Source organism: Oikopleura dioica, chromosome 1 (genome assembly GCF_907165135.1).
Source record: "Oikopleura dioica chromosome 1, OKI2018_I68_1.0, whole genome shotgun sequence".
In the NCBI taxonomy this organism is placed as follows: Eukaryota; Metazoa; Chordata; class Appendicularia; order Copelata; family Oikopleuridae; genus Oikopleura; species Oikopleura dioica.
Window position 1 is genome coordinate 3,445,941 of NC_137291.1, and position 11,038 is coordinate 3,456,978.

The 11,038-nt window shown below is 45.2% G+C and overlaps 3 protein-coding genes across 3 annotated transcripts; 1 reads left to right on the top strand and 2 right to left on the bottom strand.

Moving 5' to 3' along the window:
* The first annotated feature begins 530 nt into the window (after positions 1 to 530).
* On the top strand, positions 531 to 6,400 carry LOC145698869 (SCO-spondin-like). Its single transcript, XM_081776104.1, has 4 exons — positions 531 to 989; positions 1,155 to 5,363; positions 5,407 to 5,555; positions 5,602 to 6,400. The coding sequence occupies exons 1-4, from the start codon at positions 564 to 566 to the stop codon at positions 6,161 to 6,163; spliced, it is 5,346 nt and encodes a 1,781-aa protein (XP_081632230.1). The 5' UTR covers positions 531 to 563; the 3' UTR covers positions 6,164 to 6,400.
* Positions 6,401 to 6,478: 78 nt separating this feature from the next.
* Positions 6,479 to 8,016, bottom strand: LOC145711589 (chondroitin sulfate synthase 1-like). Its single transcript, XM_081789278.1, has 5 exons — positions 7,514 to 8,016; positions 7,336 to 7,469; positions 6,915 to 7,295; positions 6,692 to 6,878; positions 6,479 to 6,652 (listed from the first exon to the last, which is right to left on the bottom strand). The coding sequence occupies exons 1-5, from the start codon at positions 7,637 to 7,639 to the stop codon at positions 6,479 to 6,481; spliced, it is 1,002 nt and encodes a 333-aa protein (XP_081645404.1). The 5' UTR covers positions 7,640 to 8,016.
* Positions 8,017 to 9,065: 1,049 nt separating this feature from the next.
* On the bottom strand, positions 9,066 to 10,753 carry LOC145711590 (uncharacterized). The gene is made up of 4 exons (XM_081789279.1): positions 10,586 to 10,753; positions 10,323 to 10,421; positions 9,921 to 10,274; positions 9,066 to 9,737 (listed from the first exon to the last, which is right to left on the bottom strand). Exons 1-4 carry the CDS (start codon positions 10,733 to 10,735, stop codon positions 9,066 to 9,068), a joined length of 1,275 nt encoding a protein of 424 aa, XP_081645405.1. The 5' UTR covers positions 10,736 to 10,753.
* Positions 10,754 to 11,038: the final 285 nt, after the last annotated feature.

Genomic DNA, 11,038 nt, shown 5'->3' on the forward strand with positions numbered 1-11,038 from the left:
GACAGTCGATTGAATATTGTTGCCTTTGAATTTGTTAAATATTATTTTTTTAAATAAATATTATAGAAAAAAACTGTAAAATCACCAATTTTTTGGCAAAAATTCTTTTAAAATTGCTTAAATGATCGAAATAATTCGACAAAAATTGCTGCGCGGAAATTACAAAACAATTTCAAGTTCCACGAAGCGATTCACTTTCGCCTAACTGCTGCTGCCACCACTTTTCAGAAGATTATCATCCGCAGTGCCGCGGGCCCTGCTCCACCAAGTTCCATATAAAAATGCCCGCTCGCGTCTTTCAACTTACATTTTTCCCATTTGGTAAGTTTTTTTTTGCGATTTTTGGTGAAAAAATTGATGATGCGGCAGTTTCCAGAAAATCAGAGAAAAATTTGATAAATTTTTACAAGAGAAAAAAATTAAATAAAAAAATTAGAAATAAAATATTTTTAATAATAAATTGACAAAATCATCAATTTGACGTGATTTTTTAATTAATTTCGCATTTTCTAACTTATTTTTCAGATTGACTTGAATCTCACAAAGGAGATTTCCTGTCAACAATGGTCAAACCTGTGTCTTTTCTTCTGGCTTCGGCCTCGGCAATGAACGCGAATCAGTGGTGGACCGGCGGTGCCATCAATCCCCAGCCAGCTGCGCCAAAGGCTCAGCCTAGTGCCAAGCCACTCTGGCTTCCATGGGGCGCCTGGTCTAGCTGCCGCGGTGTCTGTGGCTCTGGAGTGAGCAACCGACTCCGAAGATGTCTCAACGGCGTCGCTGGCGTTGACTGCGAAGGCGACTCCCTCGACTCGCGCGCCTGTAACAACCCAGTCGACGACACCTGCTCCTACTGGTCCGGATGGGGACAGTGGGAGAGCTGGGCCTGCGTTGAAAACCAGCCCAACAAGCTCCGACGCGTCAAGACTAGAACTTGCTTTGGAAGAAGCACAGACCAATGTGTGGGATCTACGACTATTGAAGAATTTGATGTAAGTTATCAAAAGAAAAATGAAATTTGTTATATAATAATATATGATAATATACTAAAAATAACCAAAATCAAATAAGGGTATCACTCTATTAAATCAAAATTTTAGATTTTTCAGTGGGACCCCTAATTTTTTATTTATTTCATTTTATTGAATATTTTTTAGACCGCGCCAATTCGAACCTACTGCGTGGAAACCAATCAAGCCTCTTGCTGCCCATACAACAACCCACAATGCAACGAGAAAGTCTGCTACATGGAGGGTCAGTGCCAAGCCAAGGTGATGACTGACCGAACTCCAATCACTCTCCCCTGCTGCGAAGAATACTCCACCTGGACCTCGTGGTCTTCTCCAGTCTACAAACTCGCTGGAGACGAGTGCAAGGACCAGTCCGTCTACAGAACCCGATACAACGTCTGCAACAAGGCCCAGACCGAAACCCAGGAGCAGACCATCAAAGGACAAGATGGCCAATACAGTGCCTGGCAAGAGGTCCAATCCTGCGACGGAAAGCAGCTCACCTACGGACCAAACCAAAGCAAGGTCTGGCAGTGCGCTGGAAAGCAGGTCTCTCGACGAACTCACTCTTGCTACACGGAGGGAGTCCACACCGTCGACAAATACGGCAACGCTCTTGATTTCACTCGAGTTGATGCTTGCGGTCAAAATGCTCAGCCACAGTTAAGCGACTGGGACATCGATGATGCTTCCTGCGCTGCTGTCTGCCGAGGCTCCGGAGTTTTCCGATACAAGACTCTCATCGACTACTGCGCTGGTACTCAGACTCCATGCCAGCAGGGCGATGCCACTTGCATGCAAGAATGCGGTACCAACGGCGACTGGCACCTCTGGTCAGCTTGGTCCGGATGCTCTCGAAACTGCGGCGAGAAAGAAACCCGATACCGAAAGCACAGCTGCGCCCAGTGGAATGGACAAGCCGATCAGGTTGAAGAGCGAGCTTGCGGATTTGACGAAGGATGGGCTGCTTGGGGACAGTGGGATGCTACCTGTGCTACTTCCTACCCAGACGCCTGTGCTGACACTTTCACCAAGCGAGTTCGAACTTCTCGATGTGGAGTTATGGACGCCGCTGGAAACTTCGTCTACGAAGATTCCCAGAGCTCTATCTGCCAGAAACCAGTCATGCCCGCCCCAACTGAGATCGTCGGTCAGTGCTCTGCTCAATGCCACGACACTCGAAACGGGATCTACTCCTTCCGAAACATCCAATACGTCAATGCTTGTGGACAACTCGTCGATCAGAAGACTGAGCAGTGCAATGTCCCAGCTTGCTGCGAGCTCGGATGGTCCGACTGGTCCGATTGCACTTGCGCTGGATTGAGAACTCGATCCGAAGTCTGGATCTGCCCCAACAAGCAGCCCGAGCCCACCGGAAAGGTCGAGTCCGATAGCTGCCAGGTCCCAACTCTCCCACTCCAGCCATGGAGCAACTGGAGCAGCTGTGAAGCTGATGTCTGCACCAAGCAATCTTCTCGATTCCGATGCCCAGTCTGCGCTGATAATGCCAACGATCCTACTTGCACTATCGGCATTTCCGGTGCCCGCCAACAGCCCGAATACGAATACGCTGAGTGCCCAGCCAAGACCGCTTACACTTGTGATCCATGCTACACCGTCTGCGGAAACGGTCAACAAAAATGCTACCAGAAGGATCTCTGCACCAACATGCTCGTCCCTGGAACCGAGACCATGGTCGCCTGCCAATCCACTTACAGCTGTGTCCCCGAGGAGACTACTACCGGATGCATCCACAACTACAATAATCCCAAATGCCCAGGAACCGAATTTTTCAAGCGAAGCGCCTGCGTCGACAAGAACTATGAATGCTCTGCCGAGCAGTCTTGGCAATTGCCATGCGGTCCAACTGAGCTTCCAGAAGCTGTCTTCGGCCAGTGGTCTGCCTGTGACCCCGCAACTTGCACTCAGCGACGATCTGTCACTTACGAATGTAACCCAGCTGACAACTACGAAGAAGAACAGGCTTGCAAGCCGTATGCTCAGCGAAACTGGAGCGCCCCAGGCGAGTGCCTCGCTTCTGACGCAACTTCTCCACGATTCTACTACAATGGCGAGACTCTTCCATGCTCAGGTGCCCGAAAGCAAGTCCTTCCACCAATGTGCCCAGGCGAAGTCGAAGAGGTCCGATTCATCCCATGTGGTCTTGAAATCGAGCTTGATCAATACAACAATCTTGACAGCGAAACTTGCCTTGACAACGTCCCTCAGTACGTCGACTGCATGAGAGACGATATGGGCGAGTGCATCTTCCCCGCTACTCGATCTCAGGAAGAAGCTTGCCAGACCGGAATCTTCGAAGATGTCGTTTCCATCATCCGACAGCCAGTTTGTCCAAAATGGTCTGCCATCCAGTGCTCCAAGACCGTCGTTCTTCCAAAGAACTGCATCGAGTGCGAAAGAAACTGGAGCCCATTCGGAGCTTGCTCTGACGAGTGCAAGCTTGGCTACCAATACCGAGAGGAAATCGAGACCTGTAAGAATGAGTTCTTGCCCGATCAAGCTGGACAGACCCGACTTACTGGAAACCGACAGTGGCAACAGTGTGGACCATCTAACCCAACTTCCTACACCGAAGAAGGAGAATGTCTTTCTTCTGGCTACTGCAGCAAGTGTTCCAACACTGGTGCTGGCTTGAAGACCGTCACTACCTGGGACGAGTACCCAACCCTCCCACAATGCGGTCGATTCAACATCCGAACTGAGCAAGTCGCCTGCCAGCTTCCACAATGCCCACAATGGCGAGAAGAGCAGTTCCCAACTTGCGCCGTTTGTGACGTTTCCGTCTCTCGAAACCGACAGTGCATCAAGCCACTTGGCGCTGAAATGTGCGACTGCCTCGATACTCCTTTCGAATCCGAGCGATTCTGCCCAGTTGTTGCTTCCTGGAGCGAGTGGAGCGCATTCGGTCCATGCTCCCGATCTTGCGAAGAAGGTGAGATGACCCGAACTCGAACCAACATCTGTGACAGCAGCCAGGTTGAGACCAACACTGTCAAGTGCACTCCTGAGCCAACTCCCTTCCTCCCCGCTGGATTCACTCAATGCACAAGCAACCGATGCGTCGTCGGTAAACACATGCCAATTGAGAAGAACGCTTGCGGACAAATCCGATACGGAGCTGAACAAATCTGCTTCGAACCGACTGACCTTGCTATCACTCGAACTGCTACCGGCGGCTGCATGATGAGCCCCACTGAGCCCGCTCAAGCTTGCCAGACTGGTGTCCAAGTTTTCATCGTCCGAAACGAGTGCGCCGACCTCGCCAGCCAGTACCCACAATTCGCTGACAAATACGACTACGAGCAGTGCACTGTTGCTCCAATTGAGCCAACTCCATGGAGCCAGTGGGCCCCATGCCAGAAATCTTGCTTGAACTCTGGCGAAGCCCAGGAGATCACCACTTCTCAGCGATACGACCAGTGCGGCAAATTGGAGATCCGAGAACAGCTTTGCACCGTTCCTTCTTGCGCTGCATGGTCTGGCTTCCAGGTCACCGCCAAATGCTCATGCAACAACCCAGGATCCGCCGTTGTCGAGCGATTCTGCATTGACGGAAACGGTAACCCAGCTGTTGGATGCGTCGGTGAGAGCCGATTCCAGATCCCCTGCGGTGTTGGCACCTCCAACATTCTCGTCAACCCTACTCAATACAACTTGCCACAGCCTTCCCCAGCTGAGATGGCTGCCATCCAGAACCTCGACCTTGGATCTTGGACTCAGAACCCAGGAACCTGGACTGGATTCAGCGGATGCGTCAAGACCTGTGACGTTTCCGGCCTCTGCGGCAGCGAGTACCGATCCCGAGAGCCATTCTGCACTGACAGTGACGGAAACACCGTCAAATACGCTCGAATCGAAGACTCCCGCCCTTGTCCATGCCAAAAGGGAGAATGGCGAGTCACTGGCGACTCTTGCAGCTCGCTCAGCCCAATGTCCTGCCCTGGCGTCCGAACCGTCACCAAGACTCACTCTTGCACCGGTGATGTTGTCCAAGAGCCAGCTGGTCAGTGTGGTACTCAAGGCCAATGGGGAGCCTGGTCTGCCTTCACCCAGTGCTCGACCGAGTGCAACATCAATAACCGAACTCCAGTCAAAACTCGACAGCGATCGTGGACTTGCGCCGGCGAGAAGGCCGATGAAGTCGAGACTGTTGCTTGCCCAACACCAACCTGTCCCTACTTCGGCGCCTGGTCCAGCTGGTCTGCTTGCACTGTCTCTTGCGGACTCGGTCAGAAGACCCGAACTCGATACTGCCACGGTGGTCCAGTCGGTTCCGGATTCTGCATCGGTGGTTCTGACAATCTCCTTGGAGACGAAACTGTCAGCTGCGACATGGTAAGATTGAGTTTTCCTTCCTCATATTAACTTTTAAATCAAGGGTGATTGCTGCGAATGGGACTGGTCCGGATGGACTGGCTGCTGTAACGCCGGAATGACCAACAAGCGACTCCGATTCCGAGGAAACAACTGCGGACAAGATGTCGAAGAGATCCAGAAGGATTGCGAAGCTGACAAGATCAACCCAGGGTAAGAGACTTTTTCCAATTTTCAAAAGCCTTATGATTTATTTCAGACAAACCTACCCATCCTGCTCTGTCTTCCAGCAATCGAGTCTCCAGATGGTCAGAAACGGTGGCTCCCTCACTTGGTTCAAATACGACGACAGCCAAATCGTTGACTTCCTCAACCCCGACAAGAAGCGAAACGTCGTCTACCAAGACTACAAATACAACGAAGATCCACTCACCCACAAGGTCATCAGCCAGGCTGAAGTGATCAACAAGGCTCCAGTCAACTATGCTCCAGTTAACGTTGCTCCAGTCAACATTGCTCCAGCTCCAGTTGCTCCCAACATGGTCTACACTCCAGTCAACCAGTCGGTCAAGGCTCAGCCAGCCTTCAACCCAGTGATGCCAGAGCCAGTCGCCCAGCCTAGCACGAACATCTTCTCCAACATGTTCCAGGCTCCAGTCGCCCAAGCTCCAGTCGCCCAAGAGCCAGTTGCCGCCCCAAAAGTCCAGGAGCCAGTTTCAAGCCCATTCAGCAACCCTTTCAGCTTCCTCCTCAGCGACAACACCGCCTTCAAGACCGGCAACAACAACGACATGACCCCAATGACTGGTCACAACAACTAACTTCTGACTTCACTTAAAAAACAACTAGCAGCTTGCTTATTGCTTGATTGCCAATTTCATTTCATCCTGCCTATATATGTATTTTAACAAAGCTTACCGCTCATCCAATTGACTCCCAAAGCATATGTAAAATGTGCGCTAACAATTTTTCCTCGGGTTAAATATTTCTTTTTTCAATTTCTGCTTGATTTATTTCTGCCTGAAGAACAATAAAAAACCCATTGAAACAACGAAAAACATGTTTATTACTAATAAACTACTAAAATGACTATTTTTAGAGGCCAAATAAGTTATTTATTAAAACTTAGATAAGATTCAATTTTTGATAAATGAACTTTGATAATATTTCTTCAGAAGATTTTTTGACGACATCATATTCAAAGCTCGGACAGCTAGGCAGCTTGCTGAGTGCTTTTGGTTCGATAATGAGCAGTTTTTCGGGTGCCACGGGTGGACGATGTCCACGACATTTCCTCGGAAGAACTCGATCTTTAGATTTCGTCAGAGTGGTCGATCTTTACAATCTACCTTTGATTTCAATATTTCTTCAGCAAAGAGAACATCTTCTCCTCCCCATCCAGTCAGATTCAAATTGAAACCAGGCGTTTGAAGATAAGTTTGCTTTGTCATCGCGACCATTCCATAAGCAGTCGATCTCCAGTAGCCTTGATTCTCCGCGATTATTTTTCTTTCTTCGAAGGATTGTTCATACTCACTGAAAATTGTTATTTGTCAATTTGGGCGGTAAAACCTGAAAATGATTGGGAAGAAAATTCGATTTTCAGCACTAAAGCTTCTGACAACTTGAATCGCATTTTCGTTGAGAATCAAGTCCACATCGCAGATGAAGAAAAGATCGGATAATTCAAGAGTGTCGATTCCTTTCGAAATACATTCTTTTAAAATGTTCCTTTTTTTGCTTTTTTTCTTAAATTTTCTGAGAAGACGAACATTTCCTGCGCGGCTGAAAGGCTCTAGTTTGCAAGGTACGATTTTGATGATTCCAGAGTTAAGGAAGGGGTGATAGTTTTTCTCAAGAAAAAGTTGAGTTGATTCAAGGGAATCTTCGTGAATCGCAAGCGTCAGTTTCACAGTTTGATTCTGTCGCATTTTTTCAAAGTTCTTCAAAAATCTTCAAAAAAATAAGCTAATTGTTACGTTCTTTCCATTACCTCGAGAAAGTTGAGCTTCTTCCTTTGAGTGGTAGAATTAGATTGACAATATTTCTGTCATGTGAAAAGCGATTTTCTCCAATCTTCAGCGTTAGTTCCTCTTTTTCGCGAACAAAAGCAAATTTCTCCAATTTCTAGTTCTGAAGTCAACAACGATTTTCAACCAATACTATCGAACCTGGTACAAATATTCATTGCTTTCTCCTTTTCTTATCAAGCTGTTTCTTCCATAAAGCACTGTCACCGTTCTCGTTTCGTTCGAAAAATCTTCCATCAAATCATGAACCAACGGATTTGTCTTCATCACCAGCGGGCCTTCGAAATGACATTGCTTTTCCCACTGAGTATGGACGTTCAAAACGGCGAAAAAGGTCTCTCCGTTTGCTTCTTTCAAATCATCAAAGCCAAATCTCGAATTGTCGACGATTGAAATATGTTTCTGTAGCTTCTCTATTTCTCGACGAAAATCTTCGATAGAAAAGCTGACCGTGATTTCCGTCGTTTTTCTGACATTGGCAAGTCGGAAATTTTCACCGATCAGAAATCCCAAAAGCGCCCAGTAAGCAATTTGGAAGATTTTTCTCGCCGTCAGAACAATCAGGCTGATTCGATATTTCTCAAAAGAGCAGCTTCGCTTTTCTTTTATCCAGTCATCTCTTTTTAAATAAACTTTTTTCGAGTCTTTTTGATTTGACAAAAAATAATTGCTAATAAAAACGCTTTCCTTGATTATTGTTATTTTCTTCCATGGGCGGCTCTTCTGAAAATTTTTAAATTGATAAAAATAAACTCGAAGGAGATTTTGTTAGTTTCCTAGCAAACACTCGTTTTCCCTTTACAATCATTCCTTTAGATTAGTTTTTTACCCAAGGTCGCTTCATAATGTCCCGAAAATTGTGATGGATTCATGATGTAGGAAGGCAATGTTATAAATAACGTCTCCTTTTATTTTTGAGTTTTTTATTTACCTTTTCAAATTATCGTTTTTCTCGTGAAAAAATATTATTGTCAAAAAATTGTCGTGATTCAGTAAAAACTCATTATAACGATGAGTTGTCTGACTTTTGCAAATAATTATTATTTATTTTTTGCACACCTGCGAAAATCAAAAACAAGGCGACGCAGAAAAAATTTCCTTTTTTGGAAATTTGAAATTTGTGAAAATAATTCTTTTGGAAATTCAGACGAAAAATTTTATTTAAAAAAATTATAATGATAATTTTATTGCGGCAAGTTTACAGAGCATTTTTTGTTGTACAGACGTTATTATTTGTAAATCTGATTGCCATTATCAAGAAGGATGATTTCCGCTTCTTTTGAGGGAATCAACCAGCAATCATGATTTCTCTGGTGGCGCGTTTTGTAGCTCACAATCGTCGTCTGATCATTGAAAGTAAAAATTCCAAGCCGATCGGTCAATTTTTCCACTGAATAGCTTCCCGGCCGCATGAGCTCTCCGATGAGCCCAGTAAGCAGCCTCGGCTTGGACTCGCCGACTTCAAGAACGCGGAGATTCAGGTCTTTGTTTTTGAAACCAATGCTGATTTCAAACTTGATCTCGTCGACGACAACATTGAAAAAGTAGAACTTTGCGCCTTTTTTGACTTCTCCGATAGATATTTCTTCTCTCGGCTTTTTTGAGTCAAAAATTTATGAGCGGTTTTCAAATTTTTTGATCGAAAAATGAGCGGAAAATATTCGCTCGAAAACCGCTCAAATTATCATCATGTCTAGAGCCCAGTTCCTTCATACCACACATTTCCCGTCTCTTCATCAAAATAAGGCTCTCCCTTTGTTTCCTTCATTCTCCAGTTTTCTTGACCAACTTTTAACTCGTTCTCCCCGAAAACGAAAGTGAACGATTTGAAGAATTCGCGATTCTCGTCCAATTCCGCCGTCACTTTGAATCCAGAAAAGAGATCCTCGAGTAGAACGACGGAATCCATTCGCAGCTGAAGATCAAAACAAAGGTCAGCGGACTCACCTGAGATGTGGAAATGCGGATCTCCGTAAACAGCACTGAACTGCTCGGAACTTGGCGTTTCCACTTGATGGTAAGTAAAATTCGTCTCGATGTAGTCCTTAGCAAAATTCCTGACACAAACTCCCTCGTCCATTCTGTACCCTGGCATGCATCCACAAATCGGCCCAGCACAAGTCTCCTCACAAAAACTAAACGAGCCACAGTCCAAATCCGAACATTTCGCTTCCGAGCAAATTTTCCGACAGACGCCATTTTCCGACTCAAAGCCATCTTTACACGAACAGGTCGCCAAATCGCATCCATTTTCGTCGGAAATTATCGAGCATTTTTCGTTTTCGCTGCAATAGCAAGTTGCAGCGCTTTTGCTGCAGATTTTCTTGCAGATTTTTCCTTCTAGTTTGTGACCAGCAGGGCAATCCTGAAAATAAAATTTCGATGAAAAGGAAAGGATAAATTTCTTTTTAATTTTTTAATTGAAATTAAAAATTTTAAATGAAATTTATTTTTTTTTATTTTAGTTTTAAATTTCATATTTTTGATTCAAAATTAAAATTTTTTGATCTTGAAGTATTAAATTTTTAATTTTTTTTTTCAATTTTACCTTTTGGCATTGACTTCCTTCCCCTTTTCGCGAAAACCCTTTTCTGCATCTGCATTTCTTCAGGGTGCATTTTCTAAAATCCACCGCCCGGATGCAAATTTCATTCATTCCACAATCGCATCTCGTCTTTTCACATTTGTAAACGCATTCTCCATTCACTTCTTCTTTCCCCGCCGGGCACTGAAGCTCGCAGCTAGAGCTTTCAAAGTTCCATTTTCCCTTTTCGCAAAGACATTCGAATCCAGAACAGCGATTCTGACAGCGAGATTCAGCTGGGCAAGGATTGGCGAGGCACTGGTCCGCGTCGCATTTTTCTGCTGAGATGCAGGTTGAACCGCTTTTGAAAAATCCTTTCTAGAGGCGGAAAATGAGAAAAACTAGGGCAGGGCGGTTTTTGTTTACCTTGCATTGGCAAACGTACTTGGCACATTTATTGATGCACTCTGAGTTCGCCGGACACGCCCACTTATTTTGGCATTGATCTTCATCGCAGTGCAGACCCTTAAGATTGGATTATTGAAAAAGTATTTAAGAGGGTCGAAATTATAAAGAATGAATTCGCAACAGAATTTATTTTTGTGAAAAAATTAAAAAAAAAATTAAAAATTTATCTTTGAAAATTGAAAAGTGGAGTTAAGAGTGTCTACACCCTTAATTGTACTCACATGTGTTCTCTGTAAGTCTTCAAACGAAACTGCTTGTTCATCGAAATCCAAAATCGTCACATTCGCGAATCTCAAATTTTCTTCCAAAATTGCTGGGTTCGCAAAAATAGAAGTAAAAAATGAAAAAAGAAGTAAAATAAATCTGATCATAATTGAATCTCAATCTGAACGGCCATCAACTGAATTGCCTTTTTTCAAAAATGGATAGTCAGACGGATTCATTAAATTCACGTTGCGTGGAGGAAAACCGCCGAATTTGCATCCGGCGATTCTCAGTGACAGGTTTTGGAGACGCTTTTTAGAACTCAAGACTGTATCCCTGAACTCCAGCGCCCGTGGAGAAAAGCTGAGTCAGGGTCATGAAAAAGCCTTTCTGCCGGAAAAAAGCTTTTTCAGGACCCTGACTCAGGTTTTTTCGGCAGGTTTCGACCCCAGTCCAGGGCAAAGATATGC